Source organism: Haliotis cracherodii, unplaced genomic scaffold (assembly GCF_022045235.1).
Source record: "Haliotis cracherodii isolate W230 unplaced genomic scaffold, xgHalCrac1.p SCAF_9, whole genome shotgun sequence".
NCBI classification, from domain to species: domain Eukaryota; kingdom Metazoa; phylum Mollusca; class Gastropoda; order Lepetellida; family Haliotidae; genus Haliotis; species Haliotis cracherodii.
The window spans coordinates 41,501,836-41,516,805 of NW_027266343.1; the positions used below are offsets into that span (position 1 = coordinate 41,501,836).

The 14,970-nt window shown below is 37.6% G+C and overlaps 1 protein-coding gene across 2 annotated transcripts in view; it reads right to left on the minus strand.

Annotated features, from left to right (window-relative positions):
- Positions 1-2,208: 2,208 nt before the first annotated feature.
- LOC139452720 (carbohydrate sulfotransferase 15-like) overlaps positions 2,209-14,970 on the minus strand; it is a 31,835-nt gene continuing 19,073 nt past the window's right edge. For both annotated transcript variants that reach the window (XM_071234296.1, XM_071234295.1), the window contains exon 9: positions 2,209-3,544. In XM_071234296.1, the coding sequence (XP_071090397.1) occupies positions 3,366-3,544 (179 nt within the window). In that variant the 3' untranslated portion in view covers positions 2,209-3,365. The remainder of the gene's footprint in view (positions 3,545-14,970) is intronic.

The window sequence follows — 14,970 nt, forward strand, 5'->3', positions numbered from 1 at the left end:
AACACCAATATTTACATGAACTGACGGATAAAAGAACATATACACCCTGTCTGATGGTTGCTAAAATGTAACAAAACAAGACATGGTTATGGGACAGTGATAGGATGTAGACAACCTTGCAGTGTTAATAATTTCTTGTCTGATCCAGTTTTCGGGAGTGTGCTTTCTTTTGTCCGGCAGTGAATTTGTCCACATTGCTTGCTCCTAACGATAAATGCACGTGTATTCATACAATTATCCCTATAATTATTTGAATTACCTCATACACATCTTAAGTGGCTGAGTTATAATTTAACCTCGCATTGGCATTATTGCAGCCATTTATATAATTAACGACCAAACGTCTTTAACGTGATTTAGACGTGATCATCTTCTTCAGACGTAATCCATATATATCCGTACAAAGAGAGATATATTGCCGGGTCCAGCAATGGTACCATCAAATCCCTGTCTCAAAGATGATCCATAATCCTTAATACAATCAAGGAAGGACTTTCATTATATTTAGAAAGTATTTGAGACTAATGGAATTAATACCACGTGCATTCTAAAAAAAAACTTTTGCCGTCTCAGAAAAGAACGAAACTCAAATGTCTCAAAACAATTTGTCCACTTTGTGCGTCACTATCCCACACGACTTCATTGTTTGATCCAAGGGACAATTGTCACTATATTGTTGTAAGCATAGATTTAAAGTTAACTACGGTTATAACGAAATAAAAGGGACCACTAATTTTATTTCGTTCTAACAGTGGTTTGTAAATAGGCACTTATACAGGCTATATACAGCAAATGGACGGGATCCCAAACAGTTCGTAAAATCAGCTCGGTATAAGCGTGTTCGTTATAAACGTAGTTACATCTCTACAAAGATTCAGGTCAATTGGTCAAGAATGAAAGTTTAATGGGAAAACAATATGTGAAATGTTGGCCCTCCTCATAGACAACATATATGTGAAATATGTGGATACAACATTTAGGAAAGAAGTAGGCATCCCCATGGGCACCAATTGTGTTCCCCTTCTTGCTAATCTGTTTCATTATGCACACGAGTCTGCGGGGGAATTTCTGCGGGGACTGGCAGGATCAAAACAAGAGAATGTGCCAAATAACTTCAGCTTCAGTACGGTGGCCCATAAGGGACATGGAGTCTGTTTTTCCATATTTTGATATTTCACTGACTTTTATCGTAACCTTTTGCAAATTAACACGATTTGTCTTACAAATATGTGATAAATCATGTGTAAAGAAGATATTGAATCGCTGAAAAGTGAAACGAAAAGGTAAAAAATGAAAATGAAAATGTCAAAAACAAAAACGAAAATGTCAAAGGCCAAACCCTTCAATCCAATATGCTTGCCGTTCCACGCCATGTGGTGTCATGGGACGTCGAGGTGTAAATGATCCGTTACAGATGCCACGTGCCAAATTAGACGATTAGATTCGGAAATAATTGCTGCTGAAGGTGTCTGTATTTAACAAATTTAGGGTTACAATCAAGTGTATTCTTTCTACAAATAGTTCAGAAAGCATCAAAAGTTGTTTGATCAGTGTTACAACATTTAAGGCCTCAGTGACCCGTGAAGATCCGGGGTAGTATAGGTCTTTCGCAACCCATGCTTCCCGTAAAATCCGACGATGCTTGTCGTAAGAGGCGACTAACGTGATAGGGTGGTCAGGCTCGCTGACTTGGTTGTTGCATGTCATCGTATCCCAATTGCATGGATCGATGCTCAAGATGTCAATCACTGGATGGTCTGGTCAAGACTCGATTATTTACAGACCGCCGTCCTCCAGGTCTCCAGATATAAACCCAGTGGAACCAGCATTGGGTGCACTGGATCAACCGCTGCGAGCACGTCAGCAACATCAACAGAACCTCTGACAGTTGGCACAAGCACTGCAGGCAGAAAGGGTGGACATTCCCCAGGGCACATTTCGAGATCTGATTGCTTCCATGAGACGACGATGCCAGTCCGTTTTGGACTCTGATGGTGGCCCAACGCGATATTACGAACAGATGACCTTCACATTGAAAATGTACCGTACCTTTGGGCATTATATATGGAACCATCAATTATTACAGACATGTTTTCATATTGAAATTGGAATGTCTTTAAACATTGCACGACATTTATGCCCATTAGAATGGACAATGCTTCATTCTGAATGATGACATTAACATATATTATGCATACCTCTTTATTCCAGGACTACTAACTCACTTTGCTAACTACATATCACAAGAACATTATACTCATCTTCAATATTTAATGTTTGTGACTGAACAGAATATATAATTACTTATTAACTGCTGGCGTCTGCCAGATATTGAACAAGGCCAATTCTGAACTTAAAAATGGTCAGTGTATGTATATAAGCAAGTAATAACTCACTTCAGCAGTAGGTACGTGTGTCTCAGAATTGATATTTACAAGGGTGATTAGGAATTGATTGGATCTTTGATTGTCATCACAACTTCAATGATTCGAGATCATAACAACAAATATGACGCAACAGTACAACATACCTGATGTAAAGAATATGTGTACATTTTATCATTATTTCGTATTCGTTAAAAATGAATGTTTATGTTCTGAATGTACCAATTTACTTAATATACACGACAAACAGTGCCGATGAAAGAAAGCCTTTGTTCTTCTTCCACATAGCCTGGAACCTTAGGTCTACACATCCATGTCATCTGTGTCACAGTTAGTGGTTATACGTTCTTGCTGAAGACCCGGGGTCGATTCCCACGTTGGTAAACGTTTACTAACATCAGTGAATCCCATGTTTTAGTGTCTTCGCCGATATATGATTTGAATATTGTTAGATGTGGTGTGATACTCCATTCACAGCGAGGATTGGAACCTGAGCATTCTTGATGTTAGCAGCTCTTGACGTTGGCGACAGAAAACCATTCAACATGTTTAACCTATTCCTCACCGATATTGACTCTACATGAACACTCAAACACTGGGACGATCAATGCATGCAATTCTTTGATCACTGTTCTCAGGCGACTAGTGAGTTAATATTTTACGCCGCTTCAGCAATGTTTCAGCCACATTGCGACCTTTGTCATGACACGAAGCAGTCGTGTTCATCATCAGTAACAAACTGCATTTCAAAAATACACAACCAGTTTGATTAATGAATTATACATGTTGAATTGATTGTGATTATTTTTTGAAATTGTGCCCATTCTACTTTTAAATTGTATTCGAAAATCGTATACAACCGTGACCTCGTTAAACCGGGCACCCCGCATACCGAACGTCTATCTCGTGGTTTTATCCAATAAATATTAAGACCATGTTAAAGGACACTGTTCAGTCCGGAAACAGAGGGTCCCTTGTGCATCAAAACCAGTTAGGTTCTTCTTTCAACATATCTGTCAGCCTTGTATTGAAGGGTTCATAAAACTTGTCCAGTAACGCTTTTGTCTTTGCCAACATTGGTTGTGATTTTTTTCGAACTTTGCCTATATTCCTGGTGGTTGCGTTTGCTATCTGCTGAATGTCCGACCGGCTCAAAGGTGCTGTAAAGCAGAAGACAACATAGCTGTTACATGTGTTTGGGTGATTTGGCATCTATCGTTTACACCTGTTTCAGTTACAGCACGGTGTGTCAGCTTTTTGTGGAGAAAAGAGTGAGTGAGTGAGTGAGTTGGGTTTAACGCCGCTTTTAACAGTATTCCAGTTATACCACGGCGTGTCAGCTTAATGTGGGAGGAAAGCCCGAAGTGATGCAGGTCTCAGACGTTTACCACTTCGGTGAAACCCACGAGCATGGGTATGGTGCTGACAAACCTAGAAACATAATTGGGGCGAGCCAGGATTCGAACCCACAATCATAGGTTTCTGGCATGCCCATGGGACGCAACTGTGCACAGCGAATCGCGGCGCCTTAGACGACTGGGCCACCCGTGCCCCCTCTGGAGAAAAGAGCAAACATGACGCAGATCGTAAACGTTTCTGACTTCGGTGAAGCCCACGGGATGGTTAATGATATTATAGTGACAAACCACGGATGATAATCAGGGCGATTCTCGAATTCGAATCAACGATTAACGGATTCTGCCATGTACTCGGGATTCACCTGTCTGCTGTGGATTGTGGCGAGGATTTAAAGCAAGCAACACTGGCAGACTCACTTAATTCATAATTCTGATCACATTGACAGAAAACGGGTATAGAATAAAATATAACAGTTGTACTTTTTGTTTGTCGGAGACACTTTGACATTTTCCACAAAGATCATTCACATTCCCCACTTTCATTGGACACTGTATGACTATATGGTTTAGACTATATGGTCATGTTTCTACAACATATTCTTAATTCAGGTGATAGTGTACTCTCGTATGTTAGTCTGTCAGCCGGGCACCCATATTTGACTAATCGGTACCATTCAAGGGGGCAAATTCTAACCTTGTTGTTTCAAAAGGGAAATATCCCTGCTTCATAAAAATGCATGATAGCAGTCTGTAACTGGTAGCTTTATATATAAAATATGTCCACGAGTACGTCCACCATTTTGAGACAAACTAAAATCTTGTCATTCCATGAAACGATGCTCTCTTTCAACAAACAATTCAAGGACAGTTTAACTTGTGAAAAGAAATATCTGTAATATCTTTTCATTGCATAATATTACACAATTGATTCATTCTTTGCACTCACAACGTTATTGGACATTGAAAAGTCCTCTTGTGGTTGATAACCTCTAACCACCCTAAAAGTCGACTTCATCAAATTCATCCTCAGATGAAACATCAGTTCCTGTGTCAACCTCATCCTCTTGATGTTCACACATTTTCAGTTTACACATGCTAGAGCACTTCATTCTGTTGACCATGCATGGACATGATGGCAGCTTGCATGATCGTGAGCATTTGCATGCAAGAAATTCAAGTACTGCTTCTGGTGCTGGTGCACCGTCCATCCAATCAATGACAAGCTTTTCTCCTCCCTCAGGTGCGCACTCAATTCTCCAGCCAAAGCCATCAGGACTAGGCACCTCAGGTTTCTGCTGCAGGCTCCTCTTCCAAACTGCTGCTTGGTAGTTTGCCCTCTCTGCATGTTTGTGAAGAGCATCCTTACATGGTGGCATCTGGTGTGACTCAATTGCACCTTTCTTGCTGTAGAATAGGTGATAACGGAAGTCGTTAACTCTCATTGATGCCATTCGAGATCCATATAGCTGGCAGGTGTACGTTTCCAACTTGGAAAAGAGTGTTGATGACAGTGTCCATTCCTGACCAAGTTCTTTAAATACATCCTGTGCAGCTTTGTCATTCTCTAATGTTCTTAGTGCACGAATCTTCCCACGACCAGCAAAAGCACTGACAGAATCACAACCTGTGAAGGCATGAAGCCCAAGTATTCCTTTACACACATCCATACCAACAGCTCTTGCAACTTTTCCAACATCAGTGAACCTTGTTCTGGTGATATTGCCACATTTCTGTTAAAGTGGAACATGTATGGAGTCACTGAAGGCAAGGCACAGAAGAAATACATCAGTGTCTTCTGAGGCAATAACAACTGCAGAAGTATGATTGTCAGCAGCATGGGCAGCGTGGAGTAGTAGTCTGGTATCAGCCTCCTCATGACTGGACTCCAGCTCTAGTACCTCTTGTGTGTCGTCTTTTGTGATTCTATAGCATTTCTCTTCATTTGTCACAAATAATTCCTTCTCTGCTAATAGTTCACGTGAGGTTGGATGTTTCCATTCAGTGACGAGGAACTCAATCAGTGAGGTCTTATTGTCAGTACTTGACAAGAAGTTTCTCCATTGGCGAACAACGTGTGCAGATGCTATGTTCTTGTACTGGACACCATTGTCTTGACAGCGATTCAGTCTCTCTGCCTCCTTGATACTGTGATGCTGATAAACATCAAATACTATGTCAATCCGTGAACTATGGGCTCCCTCTCCGAGGGCTGATGACAGAATCAAAGTTGCGACTTGACCAAACGTTTTCTGATCTCCCTTCATTTTTTGAACAAGGGCCATGCCATCAATTATTGTTGTAGATGGCTGTGGAATGTTTTCAGCTACAGATGCTCTCTTCTGCATCTCTCGTGCCAGTACTGCTTTGTTGGTTTTTCTTGGTTTACCATCAGGTGTTGAGAGCGACCATGGCAGTGGTCCAAGGGGATAGCAAAGAACAGTTTTCATCTGCAGCTCTTTTCTGGCCTGTGCAATCAGAATCATCTGTGCAAAAGTTTTCTTTCTGCCACGAGGATGATATCTTTCCCACATGAGTTTACTTTGGTTTTCTTCTTTGACATGTTTGTGAAGGTTTGTAGCTTGTGTTGTGGCAATTTGTCATGAAATTTGATTGTTGGTGATTCATTGTCCAATCGTTCTTCTCTAAATCTTTTATAGGCATTCTCACCCACTTTCTCTGCCATAAGGAGGTCATTGGCAATTTCTGTAGTAGCAGCTGTTGCAGTGGACAGGCTCACTATTTCCTGATATCCATCAAAAGGATTAATCCAATTCTCAATGGTATCAACAACTGTTTTCACTGCTTGTTCATCTTTCAACATTCTTGGTGACTGGAGTTCTGCATGATGCAGATCACATCTGTTTAGTCCCAACATGTCTCTGAACTGACGAAGGAATGCACTCCGGTATTCAGCAGTTAAGTAGAATCTTGTTACAGCCCCTGCTTTCAAACTGTATTTCCTGATTCCTCCTGGCACTTTGGTGTCCTTGTTCACGCTCTCTTTAGTGGCTTGGTCGACTGGAATTTTGCCGAAAGGATTATCTTGACTGAGTTGCACAGAGAACCTCCCATGCTGAAATTGTTCATATACATCAGGATGTTGTGTTGGTAGCATTGTCATATTCTCATAGTAGACAGGCAAATATCTTGCATAGTTCACTTTGTCATAGGCAAAACACCAGGGAATCATATCACGCACTGCTGCCAAGTGAAGTTCCCAGTTTCCTTCACGTGACGCCCTTATCAGTCCCAGCAGTATTTTCTGTACCATGTCAATGTAAGACATCCAGTAAGAAGAGTTGGGTCCATTGTCATTCCTCAGAAAATCCAGGTAAGATTGGAAGGCTTTGACTGTAGCTATGAAGGAAGTGTTTTCCAAGACTTCATCAAACTGTTTCTGGCAGACATTGTCTTGAAGTTCAGTTATCAGTTCCTGTGTTTCTTCAAGGTTACACACTTCTCCAGCTTGAGTTTCTCTGAGCCAGGGTACAAAACCTTTCCAAGCAATCCTCAACATTGCTTCAAGGACATACTTGTGAACACGAACTGCTCGGTTGTACTGTCGTCCTTCCATTACAGCCCCAAAAGAACCTTCTGCAACAATACCCGACTCTATGCAAAGATCTCTCAAGCCTGCATCCTGAAAGCGTTTCCCTAAAATGCTCAGTACATTGCAAATAGTGTGAAATGTGCCAAGTCGAAGGATGATACCAGGATAATGGTCCTTGCGCTTCCAGATAACTTCAGCAACTTTTGCAAACATTGCTTGGTCAAAGACTATTACCACCTTTTTAAGATGTAAGTTCCCCATGATATTCTTCGCCTGGTTTAAGATTGTTGCTAGGCTTGTTGCAGGAGCGTTGATTGTTGGAAGGTAGCCTATGTTGTCTTGGCAGACATCAAGATCTTGGCGGACTGAAATGTTAAATCCTGTCCAGCTACCAATGGTTTGCTGTGGTGAATCTGTTTGCCGAGTGAGGAACCATAAGACATCTTTTCTCAATGCCTGATGCAATGTGTCATCTCTGTTACTGTCAGTAGTGGTCAGCTGCCCAGGTCCACATCTTTCGCCGGTATTATATACTGGCAGTGCAAACTCTTCATCAGGAATGCTTCTCTGTTTCTTTTTTTCTACTATTGGTAGCTGAGGTTTCTCTTCATGTGGTCCGTGCATTCTTGGCTGAACGATAATGCCATTAGCCCTATGACTTGTGCCTTCCCCTGTCAATGTCTCTTCTAGGATGTCAATATTATCCCACGCCATGGTTGTGAATACATGGGGCTGAGCAGTACTTGGAAGCACAACATCACCATCTACAGAAGATGCCAATTTCTGTAGGCAGAGTCCAGTCTCGTTTTCCTCAAGCTGTGAGTAAGATACCCCATGGCCGAGTCTATTTAGTGCTTGAATCAGTTCAGCATTTCCAGTGACATTCTTGACAACAGCTGGCAAAAGGATGTGTTTTGGTGGTTTCTGCTTGCCACAGCTCACAGCATAGAGGAGGTCCTGTCCAAATGAGTTGACAAGCCAGGTTACCCTCTCTGACGGTTGCTTTGGTGAAATGTCACCAGTTAGTAGCCCAAAAAGAAATTGTTTCAGTGACAAAGGCAGTTTTATTGCAGCTATGTTAAGTGATTCTGGTAAGTGCGGCCATTCCAAAACATCATCTTGCTCCTTGATCCTTGAGCGCAGCAATATGGCAGCAGAGGTTATAACCCCCTTGTCTTCTGATGACTGACTCTGCTTGGAATGCATATCATCTGTAAGTTTTATATTCTCCTTGGCAAGTTCATAGATACTCAGGTTGTCTGGTATAACAAGAAGTTTGCCTTTATCATCTGGAAATATGTGAATTGCTTGACAGAACTCAGCTTCAAGTTTTCTCCGAATGTGCTTCTTTGTAGATTCCCTGATGTTACTTATCCCAGCCATCTTCATGTGATCCACCAGGACTGTTGTGAGGTCTACCATTTTAACAGTCTTTGGGTTTGAAAACAGGGTGTTTCTGATATAGCTAAACAGATGAAAATATGCATCAGCTTCTGCTTCCTGGTACTGGATGTCATGTTCATCAACTTCTGGAATAGAACAGGGAGTGCAGTCAGGTGCCCTTGTGTATTTTTTATAACATGAGCGATGGTAGTGGGCCTCTGCTGCAACAATATCTCGTGCTACAAAACTTAGTACTGCTACATCTTGTTTTTTTATGGCCATGTCCCGTACTCTCCTATCTGCACGGAGATCAACACACTGTATAAGGAGTTCTCGACTCTTCTGGCCCTTCTTATACTTAACCTTCCGGCAAAATAAGCATTGCTTTTCATAAACCCTTGATGAAGTTGGTGATTGCCTGTTCGATCTCCGGTTTTCAAAACAAGTATGGCTACCTTCTTCTGTTTTGCTTGACTGTAGTGACTGTAATTCCCGTTTTATTGCAAATCTACAAAGACATTTCCGATGGTAGAAAATGTTTGGTATCTCAGATGTACTCTTTGCAAACTCCAGAAGTGGTTTGTGATTTCGTATTTGTGCTGCTTTCAGCAGAGCTTCCCACGATTCAAAGCTCTTAGGTTGAACCAAGTGGCTTTCCATATCTTCACCTTCATAGTGAATGATGCAGGATGTACTACTCCTGGGCTTTTTGCATGGCGGTTCATCGGTGACAATGTCTTCCATATTGCAGTCACTACAGCTATCAGCACTTGTCCCATCTCCATATTTGTCCATTAGAAGTAGTAGTAATACAAATGGCAACTTGGTGTTTAATTCATGGTTGAAGAATGAATTTGTAATCTGTAAGATAATGAAACAAAACATTACAAAATATGTTTAATGTATACTGTATAATTGTGAATAGATCATGTGTTTAGTATGAATGAGTAATAATTTTAAATACATTTAACATGTAAGGATACTAGTATGTGAACTGAAACAATCTTCATTATTTGCAGTTGTTTTTTTGTAGATTTTCTGTTTCTTAATTCAAAAGTAGGCATCATTCATTTTTAGGTATGAGAATAAGAAATTTTAATTTTCTCATTTTGGAAATTTTATCATATCATAAAAGAAATAATCAAGTACATTCAAATTAACATGTGTTTTAATATTTTACATCTAAGGATACTTGTATGTGAATTGAAAAAACCTTCATTAATTGCAGTTGTTATCTGTAGATTTTCTATTTATCAATTTCTAAATTCAAAAGTAGGCATCTTTCATTTTTAGGTATGAGAATGAGAAAATTTAACTTTCTCATTTTGGGAATTTTATCATCATATCATATAAAAATATAATCAATTACATTCAAATTAACATGTGTTTTAACATTTTATTGGAAAATGTAATAATTATGCAGAAATTTTTTTTTTTCCAACAATAGTTCAAATAAAGTTAAAATAAGATAGTAATGATGATTAGTTGTAAGTAAGTGCTATGTACCATTACATCATTATTACATCATCATTACATCATCATTACCAAATTCAGAGATGCTATTGATGCCATTAACTTTTTTATTGAATTGTTTCATAACATTAGATAAGAGTCAACACTTCTACAGTGTACCCTACAACTTTGATGAAATAAAAATTACAATTTTATGACATGTTGACAGACAGTCATTGATAAAAAAAACGTTTGGCACCACTTGGTGCCATATACTTATATACTGTGTCTGCAAAGCAGTTTTTGGCTCCCTTTTTTATTGGTAAGATGTATAGTAGTTTATGCAACAGCCAAAACAGCAACTTACCCCTGATAGATTGAAATATGATCACTTATGTTCATTAATTACTGTTGCTATTGACCTTTTTCACACTTCGCTACTTCCGGTTTGAAAGCGAGGCTTGGAGAGCAGAAGGTGAAGGCTGGATAGCACATGAAACACATGGAGATGTCAACAAGGCACGCAATCGGGACAAACTGTGACAATTTAACCATCTCGGTACATTTATCGTAAGTATTGAACATTATTCTTATTGACAAACTATTCTACTGTTATCTGGTCTCCTTACCGATATAAATTTGAATCTGGCCGTTCTGTTGTGATTTCAATTTAAAATATCCTTGACCACCTGGTAACTCCCAGTGCAGTTTATGGTAGCTGAACAGACTTCGGTAATACAAATGCTACTGAAATCTTATAAAGAATAATTCATTGTTTACACACCATTAAGCCAAACTAATTATTGTGAGTTTAAATAACTTTCCGGGTTGTATTTGAAGTCGAAATATTGACCTTTTGACCAGATATATGTCAGAAACTAACTAAATTGATATGTTGATATAATGTATCAAATTGTAACCTACTGAGAATTTACAATCGTAACAAATCAAAAGTTTGCATCAGTTGCGTATTTGATGTAAATTGTAATGGACTCAAATGCATTCCAATAAAATATTAGACCTCTCGATCTACTTGTGCTGTTGTGATTGTGAACAGCTGTTATTTTGATTGTCAATGTTGACAGATAAGATAGCATGAGGTGTAATATTTCAACTGAATTATTTACTTTACTGTACCAATTTAATCATGTCATGAAATGAACAAAACCCCAACTATTTAATGTCCAGTAAATGTTCAATCTACATTTGATCTTTATATAATTTACAGAAACAGATAACTCTTTAACAGTTTGTATTCAAATATTTCAAATGCATAAATTGATATTGACATTACTAAAAACTTAAATTATAAACAGAATTATTTTTAATTCCCATGCGTATTGCAATCATAACTCATTAATTCCCTTTGTTTAATTGTGAAACCCATCTGGTTTTAGGTCCACAAACATGTTTTGAAACTTTTAAAACGAAGAAAAATCTTTTAAAAAGATTTCTTTTGTGCAAGCAATTACCATGTATTATTGATTATTAATCATATCAATTTATATGTAAGAATATAGTTGTGCTTACTGTGTCATTTTGCAATAATCATATTGTTATGATGTAATATTTTACTATTGTTAACAATCTTTAGAACTTTAGTTTATTTCAATCAAGTCATTTTGATATTTTTTTATAATTCAATCAAAACGCGAAAAATAAAAAAATATAAATACATAGAAGAAATTTGTTTTCCTTGTCAAATAACGATGATAGAATGAAATTATCTCATGCTCCTTGTATGCATGCTCCTTGTGAAAATTCATTCCATTTCTTCTTCGAATGTACCTTATATGATGATTTTAGGGAGACATTACTGACAGGCTGTGACAGCTATCGATAATCTTGGAGGACAAAAAAACTCTACATAGTATTCTTTTTGGTGATCCAAACTTAGATGTTTTCCTGAATACAAAAATATTCTTGTCTGTACACAAATTTATAGAAACGACTAACAGATTCAGTAGCTAGCATATTATTGTTTCCAAACTGTTATTCATTAATATTGTTAAATTTATATTCAACACTAAAATGTATAATATTAGGATATGTATGAGATACACACTGTCTTCACTTTCCAGCACATTGTACATATCCTTCATATGAGCACTGTATATATATATTGCGCACTATGTTTCCACAATGGGAAGCTTCAACTGTAAATTGTTCATTTTCATTATGCAATATTATGTATAACTGTATATAGGGAGAAGGCAGTAATAAGTGCTGCCCTTTGTCTTTTTGGACAATAAAATATGTTTAATAATATTTCATCTTGTGATCTGACAAAGTTAATATTTTCAAGTCAAGATATCAACTTTAGTAAACCACAAGAAGAGATAAACATTTCATTTGACAAAATAAATTCAAGTCTTATATTATCTTTGTGATCTTCATGACCTTACTCAGAAAACCATAGTGTCAATGAGGCAGACTGACTGTAGGTGTGACAAAACGTGATATTTCACCTGATTTTCACTCCAGCGAAAGTATGTTTTCAACATGGTTAGACTTAACAAAGTATTTCATGATTAAATACATACTGGTAATGCAAATATCAAAACGTGTTTCATTAAAACAAGAGTGAATTTCTGTGTGACATTGATATAAAGAGCTTTAGTACACTGTCATTAAATTCATGCATCTGTTGAGTTTACTGTTTACAAAGAATATACTGTTTGAGTTTTCGACATATCAGATGAATTGATGCCTTCAAGATTGTTCTTAAGTAGCATGTAATGTTACACACTGTGATTAAATTTCCTTAAACTTCTCTATTTCAGAAGAATGTTGTTTTCTAAATAAGCAATATTTTGAGAGAAAGTGAATATGCATTGTTTATAAAAAATGTTATTGAAGTAGGAATATTATTACAATATTATTGAATTATTCATTTCAGGCCAGCGAGTCAACACAATGAAGTACTAGTATCCGGTGACGGATGTCTGAAGGACCTTATGCTGACAGTAACACAATGGTTACAATGTGCGTCCTGTCAAAGGACGAGGAAGTGTAAAGCCATAATCATTTAATCAACAAATGTGCTTCCTGTCATATTTCACTTAAATAGGACGAGGAAGTGAAAAGCCTTATTCACTCACAAATCAACATGGCCAATATTTATCGGACACTGAAAAAGCACATTGTACCATTTGTTTACAAGCAAGAAAATTATTTTCTCCTGGAATTTAATTAGGTGCTTTTGACTGACAAAGACACCCAGTCGATGTTAGGTTTTGAAAACTTATATTGTGAGAAATAAAGATATGAAAATTTTGGTTTGTTTTTCTTTGTTAAATATGAGAAATCCAGATTGTTCCATCAACATAATTTGTACAGATACATATATTTTATCTTGGCTTGATTACCAATTGAAGTTGATTCCTTTTTATCTTTTGTTATTTTATCTGTACTCATATCTGATTAAGACATTTTCAAACTATTCAGGATAAATGTATTAGTAGCTTCCTTTTGATATACAATTACCTATCATCATACAGGATTAGGTGAGGGTGTTCAAGAAGTTGGTAGTTGTATCAATTCTTATATTTTTTCAATTTCATACATTATTTATATTTATCAATTTTTAGTTTCCCTTTAACTTATTTTAAACAGTTCACACATTATTACTTTTGTTGTGCACGGTGCAATCTCAATCGGCAATAATCAGTTAAGTAAGTGATGTTTGAAAGTATCATCTGTCATTGTACACACTGAATAGAGTTATCGCCCCTTCTGAATATTTATTTTGACACACGAATTATTTTCATAATTAACATTGTAATATGTTAAAATGAAAATCTTAGCAGAAAAAGTGTCTTTCGTCAACTGGACTCATGGCAAAACGATGGTGCGTTGTGCAGCAAACACCACTATGAAACGTGAAATAAACATATCTCAATCTTGATCTAGAGTTCGCCAAGCCACGCATTGACTGAGCAATTTTGCAAAAGGAAACTGACGTGTTTCATGTTATGCGGTTTATTTACGATACAAAACTTCCGTCATTGAATGTACTGTCACATTGTCTCTATATGCCGACGAGGTTATGATAAAACAATCTATTTCTGAAATACGTATCTCGAAATACACCTTTCGATTCACTTCCGGGATCCTGACAGCAAAATGCTAATTCAAGTGTATTACAGGCATATTTTGGTTGTACCTCAAGATTTAATGTGAAATATCTTCTGTATTAGATACAGAGGATACTATTTTTTTTTGTTTAAAATGTCCATCAGTGAAATGCACAACATGCTGTCTGTTCCCTACTCTCACTGCATGGAGCTATGCTCTCCAAGCCTCGTTTTCGATCCAAGATGGCGAAAGTGTGAAAAAGGTCAATGGTCAAATCACCAAGACAGGAAGTAAACAAAGAAGTGAATTATATACTACTCACCGGACAACTTATTGTACTGGCCATTCTTCTGTGCCAACTTTGGAGACCTTCAAAAGAACTTGCAAAAAAAACATGCAAAGCTACTCGATTTCAAATGCTATCATATTTATTCTACATATAGATAGCATTACCTTCAATTTTAAACCGGTCACAATTTGCCCCCTTTTTGGTACCGAAATTTTGCCGGGCTGATAGACTATGTAGAGTGTTTGGGGCATCTTAATCTATATTTACACCAACACTTATGTGTCTGTCTTTGTGCCTCATTTCTACATAAAGCATGCATTAATTACTTTTTTACAGACCGATTACAATCTATCTGTTGTTTGTTTATTTGTCGTTTAACGCCGCACTCAGCACTATTCCAGCTATATGACTGCGGTCTGAAAATAATCGAGTCTGGACCAGACAATCCAGTGATTGACATTATCAGCATCGATCCAC